The sequence below is a fragment of the Pimephales promelas genome, chromosome 22, assembly GCF_988280905.1.
Source record: "Pimephales promelas chromosome 22, fPimPro1.hap1.1, whole genome shotgun sequence".
NCBI classification, from domain to species: Eukaryota; Metazoa; Chordata; class Actinopteri; order Cypriniformes; family Leuciscidae; genus Pimephales; species Pimephales promelas.
The window spans coordinates 13,691,944-13,711,139 of record NC_142790.1 but is presented as its reverse complement, the minus strand read 5'-3'; the positions used below and the strand labels follow the sequence as shown (position 1 = coordinate 13,711,139).

Below are 19,196 nucleotides of genomic sequence, written 5' to 3'. Positions count from 1 at the left end.
CTAAATTCAGATATTTCAAGCCAAGTATCGCTAAATTTCCACGTCCCCCTAGCTGAATAAAATCTGTTTTATGTCTGTCTGTGGTATCTGAGATACCCGCCAATAACACAAAACATCAAAACTGATTGGTTGGTCTATTTTGTAGTCGTAATACAGCAAATTCAGAACTACAAATACGTAATATAAATAAAAAAAATTAATTCCAAAGCGCTGCGGGAGCATTTTAATGAGATTTACATAGACATAGGAAAATGAAGACCCGTTTAAAAAGATTTAAGGACCTAGGACACACCACTTCAGCAAATTTAAGACTTTTTAAGGCCTTAAATTGTGATTTTGAAATTTTAGAATTTTTTTTAGACTTTTTAAGAACCCGTGGAAACCCTGTGTTCATTTTGATGAACGAGTTGGAACAGGCGATCGTGATGAGTGATCGTTTCGCTTGATAAGACCCTTGTTCATCGTCTGGAATTATTTAAAGCCTTTGAACAGTTTGCAGTTTGCACTGAAACTGTCTTTTGGACCTTAAACCGTTTGGTTACCAGTAAAGTCCATTATATGGAGAAAAATCCTGTAACGTTTTCATCGAAAACCTTCATTTGTTTTTGACTGAAGAAAGGATGACATGGGGGTGAGTAAATTATCAGCAAAAGTTTTTATAAAAGTGAACTTCTCCTTCAAAAGATTGATAAAATAAATAATCACAGTAAAAAGACATATGTACAATGATGTAAAGTTTAATTTTAAATTTTTTTTTTTTTTTTTTTTATCCAAAGCTTGGATTAAAAAAAAGCTCTTAACTACAAAGATAACTCTCAGATGAAATTAATAAAATGTTGTCCACAAACACTAATGCAGAGCTGGTATTCAGTCCATGAACTGTCAGACCAGACAGATAGACGCTTCCTATCCCATCCCTGCAGCGTACGGCACTACGGCATTGGTGGGCTGAAGTAGGTCACTGCGCCAAGCTGAGAGGAAGGCATGGTTGGATGGAGGTTGGCATGCCACCTTACACCCCCTACTTTCTCACATTTAGCAACCCCATCTGGGGGGGCGGTATGGGTAATTTTAATTGGGACATCCCAGCTCTTTGCCGCAGGGCGTCGGGGTATATGTGAATGCTTGCATTAGAAAAAGCAAGAAAGGCGCTAGTGTTGGTGCTGAGACGAATAAGAAAACGGCTAGACAAAACATGATTTGATTTTTTTGGACACATAACCGGGTCAAATTAGGTGGTTTACTGTTCAGTCATTTAGGGTTGTTTGAGTGTCTGAGGTTCTGACACGGTCAGAGGAGTGACAACCAGAACACAATTTCGCTCAGAGTGATGTCGCCTTGACATAAGCGCTTTTAACTGTCCGTTCTGCATTATACATTTGGAGTAAAGGAAAAAGCAGATGTTTAAGCAGAAGATAAGAGAATGAAAGAGCCAAAGCTCAAAATCTTCAATGATCTTAAATGTCAATAAAGGTTTGGCAAGCACCTGAGGGAGCAAAAACTGGCTGGTGCTATTGGAAAGTAATTATTTTCTCATTAGCTGGTTTCTAATCACAATCAGCATCCCATTAGTGAGAAGGGGAAGCTTGTTAAGGCATCACATACAGGTCAGTCTCATCTATCGCATGGTAATGTGAAATAACAGGCTGCATGTTCAAATTCTGCTGACTTCCATGATAAGCTCATATTTTAACCATGCATTTCATTTGACTAGAGAACATTCAACTAATGAATAATTTCTACTCATTGACATCAAAATGGGTGAAGCGCATGAAAAAAAAAAAAAGGTTCAGGTCACATTTAACCGCAAAAATGGAAATATGTTTTACATAAAGTTCTGAAGCATGTTGTTAGGTCCCTTAAAGGGATACTCCACTTATTTTGGAAATAGGCTCATTTTACCACTCCCCTAGAGTCAGTCAGTTGGGTTTTACTGTTTTCGAATGTATTCAGCCGATTTTGTGATATTTAGAATATCAGTAACCAGACGGTTTCTATATCAGAATATCAGTAACCAGACAGTTTCTGGTCTCATTGACCAGAAGTCAATGAGACCAGAAACTGTCTGGTTACTGATATTCTTCTAAATATCAAAAAATCGGCTGAATACATTCGAAAACGGTAAAACTCAACTGTTTAACTCTGGGGGAGTGGTAAAATTAGCCTATTTCCACAAAAAAGTGGAGTATCCCTTTAAGATTTTTTTTTTTATATTGTAACATTATTAATGTTTATTAATTATTTTAATGACAAGAATTAGAGATATTTTTTTTCTGAAATATTGATCACCGTACCACATCCGAATGTTTTATGGTTTTTTCACAAGGCGATTCTCATTAGATTCCCATTACTATATTTGTTTTTGTTAAGTCAGTATAAATTAAAGGCAATATAACAAATACTACCATGATGCATGAAAACTGTATCTTTTTTTAAATATGATAAGGATTTATTTTAAATATGATAATTATTTAGATGGGTGCAGTGTTATTATGTCATGATAATGCATACATAATTATAATAAATACAAAAGTTAATGGTTCTACAAGGCTTAATTTTGTTTAATAAAATATAATTCTTTATTATATGACTCAAACATGTTATCGAAAGGTATCATGAGTGACACCCAACTGACTTTTGACTATTGAATCAGCTGTCTAGTATCAGTGCACATTCAATGCTGAATAAACATTTTAATGAACTCAGTAAATCAGTGAAAATATATAGGATTTACTTGTATAATGCAGTATAGTTTAGCTTTTATGCAATGTTAGCAACCAAACAAAATGGCATTATTTATTGAGGTATGGTCCTCACCTTGAGCTCATCAAAGCGCAGTGTGAAGTGTAGGATCTCAGCGAACTGTTTGGCGAGGGCCTGCTCTCTCTCCAGATGCTGTATGGGGTCATCGTATGCCTCACTAGTGAGTGCTCTCAATAGACTGTGCAGTGCGGCTTCTGTAGAGTCACACAGGGGTCAGTTCAGGTTCAGTTGTTCCTCACTGAGTACAACTTTAATGGTTCCATTATACAGTATAAGATTCATTTGAGCAGCTTATCGATTTAATAAATAGAGTGCCGAAGGTACGACGTCACTCTGTAGGCCAAAACGCGGAAGTGAGTTAGCATTTTAGCACTCCTGATTCCCTCGCTCTAAAGTCTATGGGATTTTTCAATGGGTTTTTGCTAAATCGCCTGAAATAAACTCTTCGGTTAACAAAGCCTCAAAATATTTTCAAGTTTTGATCTATGACATAGAACACACAGTTATAACCTGCTTGTGGTTTTTTAAACTTTATTATGTCTGCTTGTGTTTTTTTTTATTTATATATATATATATAGGCTTCAAAATGTATACATTTTGGATTCACTTGTAAAGATTATCTTGATAGACAAAACATGTAGGGGTCACAACTCTTTGTTAAACACAGATCTTATTTGTTGCGATTTTCTAAAAGTCTATGGGGAAAATGCATTGCTTTTCGATCGAGGGAACCCATGCGCCGCTAGTTTCCGAGTTGTCTTACAAAGTGACGTCATCACTTCGGCACTCTATTACTTACTTATATGTATATATATATATATATATATATATATATATATATATATATATATATATATATATATTAAACCATTAAAAATATATATACTGATATATTTTAGTTTTAAAAAATCTTTTTGCATAAAACAATCGCTAAATAAAATGATTTTTATTTATGATTCTATACAACATTCAGGTTTACTAAATGATAAAACTGCTACAAGACACATGCTGAGAATGTATGTGATATGCTGCCATATTGATTCATACTGCAGACCAACAACAAGAATCATTTTTGGCAACAAAAACATAAGAGGTATCATACATAACCTAACAAACTAATCATAAAGGTTATTTAATGCATGAGATCAAACTAGATGGACACAGATACTCCAAACTACACAAAAGGCATGTTCTTCCAAGTTTTTAGATGTTCTCCACTAACACAAGGTGATGCTCTGAGCCCCAGTAAATGCCTCAATGACTTAAGAGGCTGTTCTTAACCCACAATTCCCATTCTCATTCTCTCCATTACATTATTGAAGCAACACAGCAGCATGTTAGAGCAATTACATTACATAAGAGTCAGTCCAGCAGCCATAAACAAGTTTATGGTTGAGGTTCAGTATGATCTCAGTATGGCCACATTAACCCAATGTCCAACTACTTTTTAATTCTGATCTCATTTACAAGTCTTAAAATATACATATAAACAAAACCAAACAGAGCATGATTCATGTTTTGCTATTGCTAGTATTGCGAAATTGCTAAAGTAAGTCATTCAGCATCTTTAAAGAAAGCAATGGAAAGAAAAAAGCAATGGTTGGGCGATGTGGCTTTAAATCCATGTATCAACAACAGTTGATGAACAAGTGAGCATTCAGGTCAAGTCTGCTCTAGAAATTCAAACAATATTGGGGGTTTTCAGCTTTATTTTTATTGGCTTGTTTGGAAATTGCAGCAATTATTCCCATATGAATAGGGTATGAGAGAGGGTAGCTTTGTCAATAAACCTATTTTTCCAATATGGTTCTGAGAAACCAAGTTTCTAGATGTAAAGAATTACAGTCAAGACTGTACACAAGTCATTCAGGCTGAGCGAGAGAGCAAGAGAGAGAGAGAGGGGGGGGGGGGGTCAGACTGGTGACTCAAGCGGCAGCAGAATGTAGAGTAAATTGAGCAGATTTGCAGTAAAGTAATGACCTCCATCTGCTTTAGTCAGCTTGGCAGGGCAGAGGAGCTGATTAAAAATGGCCACGGAAGCACATCCCAGTCAAAACAGAGCTAGAGACGAGCGGCTTTTAAGAGCGCATAGCGAGAATGGAGTGTGAGGACGAGGCCGGCAGATGATGAACGAGATGGGGTGAGGGAGTACACGTCACATCTCATCACATCATGAGAAAGCGAGAGAGGATGACACGAGATACAATGTTAAAATTATAGATACATACTGAGGAATGAAAGTTTAACCTGCGGCTTTATTGTGCATTTTAACCTCAACAATTGTATTTAAATGTATATGAATCGCCTTTGGCATGTTTGTATATGCTGTTTATAAACATTGTTGAATAAATCAAATCAAACCCTCAAACCGTATTCACTTTAAAGCCCTTAATCCTGTAATTGTGGACCCCTAGGTGTGATCCTAATTTCTATTTATTATAAATGTTATATCACTGTCTTCGATAAAGTTTTGTCTATCCATTTATCATGTTTTCTTTATTTTGGGGGTATTTTTGAATTTATTTAATTCAAAAAGTTCAATATTTTCTATGTAAATTATGCTTATTTTTATGTTATTTTTTTTAAACTAGATTAAAATATCATTCCAATAAGTTCTTAGCGCTAAAACCTAAAGATGAAGTGACTTTGCTGTCACCTGGTGGCTTATTTTGGCTTATTTTTAGAATGCTCTAAATTACAGTTTTTCCCATTCATTTCTATGGGTGCCCATTTTTGACCCAAATACAAGATTAAGGAGTTTTTTTTTCACACACTTAAAATTGTAGAATTGAGTAAAAAAAAAAAAAAAAAAAAATTGTGTGTGTTCAGAAGGCAAGTCTTGTACCGCTCGGATCAAGGGAAGTATTTTTTAAAAAAATAAATCAAAACTATTTTGCCCACATTTATCCAGAATACGGTTTTAGGGTTAAGATGAACCAGTTGACTTTAAACCGAAAAAATAAATAAATTAAAAAAAATAAAAATGCCAAGAAATTTCATGAAATAAATACATTTGATTATTTTTCCAGTACATATTAATTATTCAAAAACAAAACTTTAGTAGATTATATTTAGTTACTATTTAGATTTTTTTTGAATAAATATTCATTACACACATTAATGATCATTTCTTTAATACAGGCAGGTTCATCGTCATATGAAAGAACTACATGCCAAGTGATCAGTGTAGTTTAGCAAAACATGAAAGCTTGCGCCAAAATTAGTGTTCATTGTTCTGAAAGAGCGGGAAAGCAAGATGACCCAGTTCGGCGAGTTATGTAATATATGGCAGACACTTGGCAAGGGGCTGCACTCATTGACTACTGGTTCAAAAGGACTTAAAGGATAGGGCTTTAAGGGCTTCAGGGCAAGATAACCTTCAGCCCACTTGGTCTTATTAAGTCGCTAACATTCCTGTGTTTTGATGGGCAAAACAGCCAAGAAAGCCATTCGATATCATGATCATTTTTGTCTATGCATTTTAGTGAGAGTTTTGTAACATTTATAGCATTTAAGCCCATCCATCAGCTAGTGTGCTACCCCAACCATTGTGTTTTGCGTGATAATGAAAAGACCAGCTGGTGCACTTCCCAGGGGCAGCTCAGGTGTTAAGTCTGTTTGCACACAAAGTGTTAGTGTGTATTTAATTTGTAAGATGTTTACAGCTCTAAAAACTCGCTGAAACAGAGACTGCCAATGGCTCTTAAACACATTGAAAGAGACCTACAAATGACAAAACTATGTAGGGCTGCATGATTAATCAAAAAACAAAACTCATGATATGGCGAAGTAAAATGATCAAATCACAAAAACTGTGATTATTATTTTTATTATTATGACATTATAGTCATATTGATATATAACCACAAAACTTTTGGCCACATTGTGTAGACCTACAAAGAAGCACATCAAACTTTTTTATTATTATTTTTAAATCACATTCTATAATCTTTCATCAGAAAAATCCCCATAAGGCCATTTTTACCCCTAACTCATGCCATCTGCATAAATTGCTTTCTTTGACACAACATAATAAAAGATGTTAAGCAAAATGTTTATACTGACTTCTTGTAGATGGGCAAATTAAGACAATTAATTAATTAATTTCAACAGTACTTATGGTGCTTTTTTGATTTTTTTTTTTTTTTTTGCGACTGTGCCCATTTGCTTTCATTATATGGAAAAGAGCCACCTGGACATTCTGTTAAACATATCCTTTTGAGTTAAATTGAAAAAAAAAACAAACTCGAATGACATGAGGGTAAGTAAATGTTCACTTAAAATGTTGCATAACTTATAGGGGTGTAATCATACATGGTTATATCGAGATCGTTGATGTAAACAATATGATTTACGATAAAAGAGTTAGTTTTATCCAAGGCTCAGCTGACTGCATTTATAAGGTATAGGCTTATACCTCAAAATCTTAATTCTGTCATCATGTAGGCCTACTCACCATCATACAACTTACAAACACAAGTGAAGATATTTTTTATGAAACCTATTTCTGTCCCTCCATTTAAAGTCCATTCCCCTAAAACTTAAAGATCCAAAAAATGTCACAAAGTCATCGTAAAAAATACTCAATCGATTGGTCTAATCCAAATCCAAGTCTTCTGAAGAGACACAATAGCTTTATATGATGAACAGATTTCCAACGGCGTGTATACTGTAGTGAAAACAGACACTCAAACACTTGCATGACGTGAGAAAACAACATGAGAATGAGTAAATGCAGACTTTAGTCATTTTATAGTCATTTTGACATGCTTTTTCTTGCGACTGCCATTGATTGCATTGACCTTCAAAGTGAAAGCGCAAACATAATTTAAATGACCACATCACATTTGACTTAGGTTAAGCAGAATGATTATTCAAAGCAGTTTAGATGGCTTATTCTTATTCTTATTATGGCCTGCATTGAAAGCACGAGTACTGCGTGAGGAAAAAATTAAAAGTTTACGGAGTTTCAGTGACAGTACTACATTAAACTACTATATATAATGTTGAACAATGCAAAGGGGGGGTATTGGTGGGTCCTGATAATAATACAATAATAATAATAATAAAAAAAAAAACTCTTTATTTTGTCTTCCGATAGTTCAGTATGGGGGGTTGTATCAAATCGTGACATGAGTGTATTGTTAAAGGGATACTTCACCTCAGGAAAGATGAATGTGCATTTAAAATGGGTCATTTATGTAGAAGAAATGTAAAATTATTTTTGAATTAGGAGCTTTCTAGACTAAGAAACGCCAGAAAATGTATTTTTGGCTAATGTGGATGAAAGACAGCAACTCCCAGAATGCACTTGGTTCACTGGCCTAGGAGGCCACGCCTAGCAGTAACAGAGCGCAGTAGTTAAACAACAAGTCTAGGCTACCAGTGAGTCTCCGTGATAAGTCTGCCCGAAAATGTGTTTCGAGATTGAGTGATCATGTTTACTGTGGCGAGCAGGACGACTGAGGGCCACGGGACAACGACACGAGGCCGGTGGCGTGACTACCGATGAGCGACACCTGTGAGACGCACCGGTCTTGTATCTCTCACGGAGGAGCGGAAATTTTTTTAGCAATGTTAAAACACACATGAACCGATCACTTGTTTAGCGTTCATGTAAACACTACATTCAGATTCACCAATCAGAGTTAATGCAGTTAGATTGAAACAAAAGCTTTGCATGTAAACAATGAATGCCGACTGCAGAAAGCAAAAGCTGAATTCTGAAATCGACGGCCGGAGATGTCAGAGCCTGCTAGCTTAGCTTCCAAAAAAGATGGCTGACACTATGTGTACATTCTGTGAGTGAGATCCCACCCTCTATGGGCGGGTTGAAAACATGCGGGACATCCCCTACTATAGCCATGTTTCCATCCACTTGTCAATCGAATTATCTGAAATTCGGTTAAAAAACTCATGCGGATAAAGCTGGTGAAAGTGTGTTTCCATCCAACGGCTTTAAAGCGAATAAAAACCTGTACGTAATGACGTCACGTGCTGTTTTGCGATCAAATTGGTATATCGAATTGATTTGAGACATTTTAAGGTGTTTCCATTTATTTTCGCACTAAATCGAACAACATTCAAGCAAACTTTTGCGAACAAAGTTTTGTTAGACAAAACGGATCGCGCCATCTACCAAAAAATGATCAATATTTCAGAAGTTGAAGGCTAATAATGCTTATGTGCCAGCTGATAGCGACATATGAATGGGATAATGTATGCGAGGCGGTTGTTGTATTCGCTATAACAACCGCCTCGCTATATTATCCTGCTTATTAAATCAACCAAATAAATCAATAAATCAATAATTTGACACAAAATATTGACTTAAAAACGAGTTTATTGATTTAAAAACGAGTATTGCTTCTGCTAAAGAAAATAGTCTGTTCCGTCTCTGAACTGCGTCCATGGCAACGGTGTGTTATACTAGCAGCGCCGCAGTCTGTTAACTAGAAATAACAAACCACGTTCTACATTAAAATTCAACCAAGCCACGTAAAAACAAGCAAAACTAACCTAAGAAAACAACGACGCTATAAACATTGCTATGATGATGCCGATGCCCGTTTATGCCTGACGACAGCGGAGGTGACTGTGGTGTGGGAACGAGCGCTCCATCAGTTCTGGGAGATCGTGGTTCACGGAAACCCTTTGGTTGAAGCATCTTTTTGCTTTGTCCACTTACATCTGTCTTTGTTGACATCCGCCATGTGTGCGCAAACAGACTGGCCGGAAATGAACTCGTCTTCTGACGTGTTGCAACCATAAAAGGGCATAAAACTTAATCGCAATTCATTATTTATTCGGCAAATAACGTTTCCATCAGCTTTTATCGCATTAGCCGTATATCGATCAAGATAAAATCCGATGAGACCGAACGTATTTCATTTGAGTCGATTTTCATGAAATTTCATCGAATTTTACTGTTTCCATAAGGCTTTTTTCATTCGATATCACTTAATTCGGATAAAAACGTGTCGATGGAAACATGGCTTATGACTACTATTGACTGAGTCTTCAACCTCAGGCCAAAAAATCCTCAGATGACGCAAAATGACGATTTTTGCGCCATCGGAAGATTTTTTCCAGACAAAAAAAATACATAAATCTCTCATCTCAGGAGTATATGAGTGTGGAAAGCATGGCAATTCAAAAATACAACAGGTTTCCTACTAATACAAAGCTTAAGTTAATACTAAATCCTGAAGTATCCCTTTAAACCCTTAATAACTACTTAAAAAAGGCTAATATACCTAATCTCTGTGAAAATTCGTAGAACTTCTTTAGTTTTCCTACTAGTGGCACCACAGCAGCCCACGCCTGGTCTTGTAATGCCTCGTCATTAGGATTCTGGATTGCCTGAAAAAAACAAACATCACAATAACACAACATCTGGACGACTTATAAATAATGTTTCCACAAGTCTTAATGGAACATATTATTTTATGACATCATGAGAATTGTGTACGTGGGATGAAGCTTTTAAATGATGTGCTCTTGAGGGGGGCAATTTGAGGATGTAAATGATGTCAAATCCAAATACACAAGATGTTTAAAAGGTTTTTTCTTTCTTTTTTTTTTTCTCCATTAAGAACATCTAGTTAATGCTTTCTCCCTCTACCTCAGTGTGCTTTTCAATTTCCAAATACACGTGGCTCATTAAAATAATTACTGGGTGTGCTGAAATAAAAGGAATGCACAGTGTTCTATTGAGCAAATTAGAAAAAAAGAAATAAAAGAAAATTCACTTTCATTCTGCAGAAGACGCCAGTCCTTAGCAACTGTATCTATATAGCAACAGTATCCGTGGCAACCAGAGCATCAATCACACTGACACTCACTCGTACAGAGGCGTGATTGAGCAGAGAATTTCAAATAACACCAATATTGTTCCCTCAACTCATTTTGAGTGAATTGATTTACTCAAGGAGACAAATTTTACATGTTAGGTCATACATAATGAGTCAAACATAACGGATCTCGCGTCTACCTCTCGTATCTCTTGGCCCGCGCCTTTATATGCCTGTAGTTCGTCAAGTATTCCCAAAGCATCCTTCAGGACCACATCCACTTCTTCCCACGTTTCCCGCTCTGCTTCTGTTGGCTGGGCATCTGGAGGTAGAGAGGGAGAGAGAATAAATTAAGTAGACTTCAAGGTCTTTAATCAAAAGGTCTTTCAAGGTCACATTTCGTCAATGTCTGACACATCAAGAGTGAACATACTGTACGTATGCAACTGAACAGGAATCAGAGCTTTATACCTTAGAGATTGAGGCAAGGATAAAATGAAGGATAGAACAAAGAAAACGGATTACTTAGTGACTTTGTACACTAGATTTAACCCCATTAACTTGCTGATACTATGGGCAAATTCCACTATCACTGTACCATACCAACTCCAAATAGTGAGTACTCTGAAGGAAGAAGGGTATTACTGTAACATTTGGTACATCATATGCATTCACTACCATTTAAAAGTCTAGGAGGCTGTAAGATTTTTTTTTAAATTGTGTGTTGACACCGGATGCGAATAGCGCGACAAATTCTTGTCTACCGTGTCTAGTTTGACGCTTGACCACTTTGTGTTAATTTACACGTCAAAAGTGAAACTGACACCCATAAAAACAAAAGTTTGAAGCAAAATTTATCAGAATCGAAACCCGTTGGCGGCCATCTTTTTTATGTTGATCGAGCATTCATCGAGAGAGTCACCGCTCTGTATTTTCTCTGGAGAGCAAAACAGCGGCGTGGAGATATCATCGCCGTATTTGTGTCCAACCGTTTGGCGAGTTTCACCATTTGCTCGCTCCAGGAGCTGCGCTGGATGACGGCCACTGTCAGCGGTACTTCCGCCTGTCCAGCGCCCAGTTTGATGACCTGTTGTCCCGCATCGGAGCAAGGATCACCCTCGCCCATCCATCTAATCTAGCTGTCATTTATTTTTGTTTTGATGATTAATAGAGCCAGCCTCCAAAAGTTATTAACTTGTTCTGTGATTTTTTTCTCTCTCTAACGTCCAGACACGATCTTAGGTACATGTATGTTGGTTTTTTAAATTCTAATAATAGTTCATATAGTCTAGATGTGGAATAAATAACATTCAATACAATATAAACATGTCTTGCATATTGAAATAAAGTTTTAAGTGATAAAATATTTGCTTTTTTGTGCATTATAACCACACCAGGCATTTTAGTCATATTACAAAATAATTTATTGAAGCATCCAGACACTTCACCACGTGAGCAAGCAGCAGGCTCCTGATTGGTTAACGTGGCACGAATTGACGCCAAAGTTCCGATTTTTCAATTCGGGCGGCAGGTGTGAATTCGCGTCAAACGCGTGAATGCACAAATAGCACTAACTAAATAATTCGTGCACAACGCACTTAACGCGCCAGATGCTCAATTCTCGCGAACTTGATGCACATTCGCGTCTATTTACGCGAATACGCCGCAGGAATTTTTTATGTCTTTGCATTGACTTAAAATTGAAATCATACACGCCTGACGCACTATTCGCGTCTGATGTAAACTCACCATTAAACTTTCTCTAATATTTTGAACAAATTAAATTTAAAAAAAATGCATTAAAATAGAAAAAAAATGCATTTTTAAACTAGACAAAAACATAAAAAAGATAAACAAAAAATAAGACAAAAACATAAAAAAATATTTAGAAGAACTCAAGAACTACGCTTTTACTAATGGCTTGCCTAATAGATTTGTCATTTATGTAATTATGCATAATCATGTTGCAATGCACGTATTAGAGGATTATTACAGAGGCAGCTGACATTGAGGGAGGATTTTGCAGCTTTACTTGCAAATTACAATTCATCAATAAACTGAGAACCAGACCAGTTATAAAAATTATTTCAAAGGTGTACTATCCAAGTAGTAACAGAAGACGCTTGTTGTTATAATCGCGCACCCACACAAGTAGCAGCCGTTCTGTTCGGCCGTAGTTACCATTCACACCTCCAGTTCAACTGATCTGGTGCCCAAGGTACAAAGTGATCACACTAGTTAAGTGAAGTAGACTTACGGTGCGAAACGTGTTTGGGCACGGCTCCGATCGCCTGGTGTAACTATACCCTAACAAACCATTTTTTAAATAATGTGCTTGCTCACATTTGTTGTAGCGTAGTGCTCTTCAAAGTTACAAAAGCAGCATCTGAAATTTGCCCATAACTACATTTAATAAGTTTAAACTTGGAACATGAACGTTGCACATACATAGTCCAAATGTGACATCACTATCAGCTTGTTAAAGTGTTTGTTAGGCCATACAGACTGTTCCATAAAAGAAAAAAAATTACAGTATTCAAATTTTGGGGTGAACTACTCATTTAACAGAGCCTAGCTGGGGCCTTAAAGAGTATTTGAGTCAAACATCTACAGCTGAGCCAGTCTCATTTGTTCAAAAGGCAAAGTGTGGAATTTTAAATGGTGGAAACTTCAGGCCCACATCTAAAGAGAAAACTCAATTAGACATTGGCAGCTGCTAACTACAGCTGGCTTCAAGTGCAATTTAAGAAATGACGGGCCACCTCCTTTCTCACCAAGCATTCAGATGCCACACATTAAGGAGTCTTTCCGATTTTATGTTCACATATTGATACAGTAGGTCCTATTCCAGTGCTCTTGGAGTCTCGCTCACTCCCATCCTCTTTATTAGTGTTACATAACCCTCATTCTTATAGGTGTCTGCCTGATGACCCATGAATGAGCCAATGATTTAGAAGCGACTCCATATCGCCCCCTGTCTTTCTTCAAAGAAACAGCTTCTGTGACTAAAAATCGAGACAAACATTGTAGGGTGGAAATGTTCTGTGGGCAAGGGCAATAAAAGCCAGGAAACTCTTGTTTTCCACTGTCTTCTTTTCTTTGGTTCATTCACCTTCCTTTGCTTTGAAGGGAGTTTTTAGGTTCAGACAAATGAAATGGTAGCAGATTGTGTGTGGTTCATGAACAAGTCTCCAAGGGAAAGGAGTTTTAGATGGTATCAAGTCCCAAAGGGGAACTGGCATTATTTATATGGTGACCGGGTGATGACCTACACATCTTAATGGCAAAGTTGATGACAAAGTGCCCGAACATACCAACAAGGACACATGAGATACTAGACTCTTGTGTAATGGAAATCAAGTAGTACATATTGTGAAGGAAGCTTTAAGAATGGAAGACTGTTTACAAGTAATAAATGAAAGAGTTTACAGAAAGGGGAGAAATATCTCACTTTCAAAATCGAGGAAGAAGTTGGGCTCTTGTTCAAGGTCTGTGCACGTCAAAACTTTGAGGAGGTTCCCCATGACAACGTACCTAAAGGGAAAGAGAAAGAGACAGAGTTAAGTGTCACATTTTGGACAGAAAGCATGATTCTGGCGGTCAGTTTAAGGTGGGGGGCATTAAGTGCTCTACTTTGATTCCGTAATGGAGCTTGTTATCTCCCCTGTTATCGGTCTAGAAACCATCGACCCTCCAACCACCAGTCGACGCTCCTTCCCTTTACCCCACAGCCTCCACAGTCTCCAGACACAGTGGTTTTCCTGTGCAGGGCCTTGGGTCGGCCAGATGTCGCTACTGTAACCCCCCTCCTTCAGCACACACACAGAGTTACGGGAATCCCTGCGCTTAGGTGGCCAGTGCCAACTGTGCATGTCATGCCTACTGCTCACGTTCAGTTCCCTATTGAGGGGCCCCAGGCGTTCAAAGTCAAGATTTAGGAAGTAGACTAGTGTTTTTAGATGTAAAAACAACCCGATAAAAACCATTAATTCTCTTGGGATAACTGAGGCCATTGGGTTTACCATTTTGCTTTGCAAAACGTGAAAAACAGTAGACAGGGGTGCAGTACAGAAGGCCAAACAATTCCTTCCACACAGCTAAATTGAGGAAGGAAAAGTCACATTCCATTCAATAAAAGGGTCATTTTAATAGAAGACAGGACTTTATTTACTGCTACTCTCGTGAGTTACTAGTGACTTTATGAACTAATAAAACACATAAATAGTACTATCTTCGATCCCAGTTTAAAGCACAAACACATATTGAAGCCATATTGAGTTCACTATGCATTCAACGTGCATGAAATACATTTTATCATCAGTATATGTGTGAAAGCCAGTGTTTGCCTTGTTTGTCCACAATGAGATCACATTGTTTTTTGGCACGTTGTTTTACAAAAAAAAAACTAACAAAAAAACAACAACGGAAAAGACGGAACAACAACATCTTCAAACTTCTGGAGATACAACAACAATAGACAGCCGTTTTGATGAGCACAGTCATAACTCAGCAGACAGAATGACATTTTTAGTGTGTTTTTTGTAAAGCACCAGTGTTCATGCACGCTATAAAAAAATTACGTTAAATACTAGGGATGTCCCGATCCAATCAAGTGATCGGAAATCGGGCCCGATCATGTGGTTTCGGACTCGATTGGAATCGGATGTTACCTCCCGATCAGGACTCGGATATAGGCCTACATGTAATGTAGCCTATATATATATATATATTTATATATATATATGAAGAGTTTGGTTCCAAAACGCGATAAACGGCATTTAAAAAAAAAATTAAATTTTTTTTTAAAGAAATTAGTTAATGCAAAAATCTGACTTTTCAATACCGACCAGATACAAAACAATGTTTAATTTTACGTAAAATGCGATATCCGCCGTGTTATTATGTAATGTTTTCTCTCTTTCTTTCCAAACCGCAACAAACGCCAGTCTCCCTTTTCTGCAAAATGCGACAGATCCGCTAAACCAATCACAACGCACCATTCCACGCAATGTAAACAGTAACGGCAGCGCTTTAACTAACCCTGCTTCCTAGGTTTTCTCTATTTTGTCCTTTCGATCAACAAACAAAGAAAAAAATGAATAATTTTGACAGCATTGGTGAACCTGCGGAGGGTAAGGCATCTTGCATGGGTAAACGTGACATCGAAATCGAATCATTTACGTGAGGAGATTAAGATGAGGGACGCCGATCCAAGTGCGCTGGAGAGATGTGAATAAGGTGATAAGGTGAGCGCGAACAGTAGTCTACATGTACATATTGAAGAGAAGAAAATGGTTCGTGTTTGTGTTTCTTCCGGAAACAACGGACCATATGAGATTCTGCACAGTTCAGCGCACTTGGATCGGCGTTCGTAGATCGACTGGTAGAGACTATTATCCAAAGATGGCTTCTCCCTGTATTCGCAAAGTTGACTTTATGTATAAAATATCTTCTTATTAAACTGTATGGACACTGACAATATTCTCAATGCTTCGGTTTGAATGAAGGGACCCTTATTATGCTGTCATGTTAGTGTGGGGCTATTTTGAGCCTTGTTAGTGGTAATAACAAGCGATTTTTATTTGTCATTACTCTATGCCCTATATACTAGCGTTATACTAGCATTATAGGCTAAACTGTTTTTAGAGATAAAACTATTTACACTCGGCAATCATGAAAACAAATATCAGATAACGGTTGACTAGGTAACAATGTGTAATTAGACCAAAGGTTTTTTTTCATTTTGCGCCGGAGTTGTCCTTTAACAGAGAGAGTTTGAAGGGGAAAGAAAAATGCCCCTTGATAGTGCGAAGGCGCGGGACATCACAGCCAAGACAGAACAAATGATTGCAATGAGTGCTATTTGTTTTTATATTAGACTTTTTTTTTAATATTTACTGTTGCACTAAAGTCCAAAAGTGAAGAATTTATGTTTATTACCTGATTGTTCAAGCTACCTCACAGAAGTGCTCTGTTTGTTAACAGAGTTGTTAAATGTTAAAATAAGGCAATTTGAATTGAATTGGAACATCCTGGATCTGTTTTTTTCCCCACTCTTCTTTATTCTTTTTTTTTTATGTATTATAGAAGTATCGGATCGAGACTCGGTATTGGTACATACTCAAAATCAAATGACTCGGACTCGGGTTTTAGTATTAAATACAGGGTTTTTCCTACTTTGTAAATATTTTAGCGACTGCCAAAATTAATCTTTGTCCTGCCAAACCTGGACAGTAAGTGTACAGTAAGTGCTCAGTGAAGAGTGTCAAAGGTTTCTATTTGCAACGTGTTCTTGCAGCGTTTAGCCAATCACAGACATATCTGTTGAGCGTGCAATTGCCAATCAGATGTTTAAGTTAGTCAGAATCCGTTTAAAATGGCAGAGGTTTCGTTCAGCATAAGTTCTGCACGCTCAAGAATCCTTTCATTATAACCAAAATAAGTATAAACACGATGTCAATGCAAATGCAGTGTTAATGCAAATGTCAGTGTAAATGCAAAACAATAGAGCTACCACTTTTCTATGTAATACATGTTTCACTTTGTAGTTCACTTTACAAATCAGTCACTCAGTGAATTCTTTTACATTTAATTTGACCGATTTTTACGTTTTAAACACATTTGTTAAACAGAATGAGATGAGTTGTTAATGCAAACTGTTTCTTTGCATTTGTTTTAGATTTGTAGTCAGTAATGGGCTAGCAGTTCTGCGTACCGTATGACCGTGTTCATCTGCCACCACTGTGGACCATTTTTGATCAGGAAAAAGCCTGAAATGGAGTATACTTTAAAAGAGTATCTATTCAGCTGTACGTACGTAAAGTGTTTGCGTTAAAACAAACATACTTTTGGGCTTTATGATAATTTTCAAGAGCTGAGTGGCCCAACGCAAAAGTTTCAGGAGAAACTGTTTGGAACAATGGAATATAATTTCAATTGAGCTTGGTGATGCTAGTGACACTCTTAAAGTCTAAGAATAAAAGAGAGTTATAAAAAAAAAAACATGTTATAATAACTATTTTGGAAAACCTCAGCTAAAATTGACTTCTAATGTTACAGATCTTTACAAAATCGCTCCAAAACAGCTATAAAAGCACTGCATAAGTGTTTTAGCCTGTTAGAAAGTAAACTATACAAGGACGATTCTGAGAAATCACATAGAAGGAAAAAAAAATCCTTCCTTCCTAGTATATACCAGTGTCCTCTAAAACAGTCACCTGCCATTTAACCAGATAAAACCCTGAGAACTGTGGTGGAGGCATTTTCCCATCAACTTACAATGATATTTCTCTGTATAAAAGTTGTTTTTACCAAGAACCCCAGTGGTCCTGTAGGTAAGCCTCTTGCTTTAAGTGGCAGGAGTGTCTGGTTTGAATCCTGTAATGTAATTTTTTTTGTTTATACACTTACCAAAAGCAAAATTCAGCTGCAGATAATCTATTAAAACTACACCAAAACAAAATTTTGTGTATGTTTTTATTTTGTTCAATTTAAGACAAAATTTAAATTTTAATATCAGTCATAAGTAAGTAATAACTAATGACAGGTCGTTGAATAATTAGAAAAATAATGCACACCCGATGTGGCCACGATGCAAAGCAGACATTTTTTGTAGGACAAATTTCTGATACATCTCATCCCAGGCTCCATTGAAAATTTGGAAACATAATTTTTGAGCTAGTAACGGAGGCTTGACTCTTTAGCCATTGATATGCAGACTAATGTCACAGCTATCTGGGTGTGTGCTTTGAATGCGTGCACAAATAAAACTTCTCACATAGCATGAGAGTACCAAATTGAGTTCTCTTTTGCATCTTCTTGCGCTTTAATGTTTAAATTGGCAAAGTTTAAAAAGATGCGCAAATTATAAACTTTCAAGACTTTCAAAACGTATTGGACAGTCCTTATTGTAGAGCCCTATAATAATATAATATAACATAATATAATATTATATAATAATATAATATAATATAATATAATATAATATAATATAATATAATATAATATAATATAATATAATATAATATTTTTGGGTGGGCACAGCCCATTTTTGTTTACCTAAAAACACATGCACACAACTAACCCAAATCCTTAAAGGAGTAGTTCATTTTTAAAAAAAACTTTTGTTGATAATTTGCTCACACCCATGTCATCCAAGATGTCCATGTCTTTCTTTCTTCAGTCGAAAATAAACTAAGGTTTTGATGAACACATTCCAGGATTGTCTCCATATAATGGACTTCAGTGGGAACCAAACGGTCCAAATGAGAGTTTCAGTGCAGCTTCAAAGTGCTTTAAACGACACCAGACGATGAATAAGGGTCTTTTGACGTCCATTATATGGAGAAAAATCCTGGAATGTTTTCACCAAAAACCTTAATTTCTTTTCGACTGAAGAAAGAAAGACATGGACATATTGGATGACATGGGGGTGAGTAAATTATCAGCAAAAGTTTTTTTTAAAGTGAACTACTCCTTTAAGGATTTGGGTTAGTTGTGTGCATGTGTTTTTAGGTTATAATTTGGCTTTAACCAAATCATAATCTTATTCTTAAAACCAGGTCTTGACCCTCAAAAAGGCATTTGAAGGGGTCTCAGAAAGTGAGGACTGGCCAAAATGTCACTTTACTCTCTTTGTCC

The 19,196-nt window shown here is 36.7% G+C and overlaps 1 protein-coding gene across 3 annotated transcripts in view; it reads right to left on the bottom strand.

Moving 5' to 3' along the window:
• The window catches only part of cyribb (CYFIP related Rac1 interactor Bb), a 71,755-nt gene that overhangs the window by 9,248 nt on the left and 43,311 nt on the right, over positions 1-19,196 (bottom strand). For all 3 annotated transcript variants that reach the window (XM_039666914.2, XM_039666916.2, XM_039666915.2), the window contains 4 exons: positions 14,008-14,090; positions 10,757-10,878; positions 10,020-10,125; positions 2,818-2,957 (listed from right to left, as the gene is read on the bottom strand). In XM_039666914.2, the coding sequence (XP_039522848.1) occupies positions 2,818-2,957; positions 10,020-10,125; positions 10,757-10,878; positions 14,008-14,080 (441 nt within the window). In that variant the 5' untranslated portion in view covers positions 14,081-14,090. The remainder of the gene's footprint in view (positions 1-2,817; positions 2,958-10,019; positions 10,126-10,756; positions 10,879-14,007; positions 14,091-19,196) is intronic.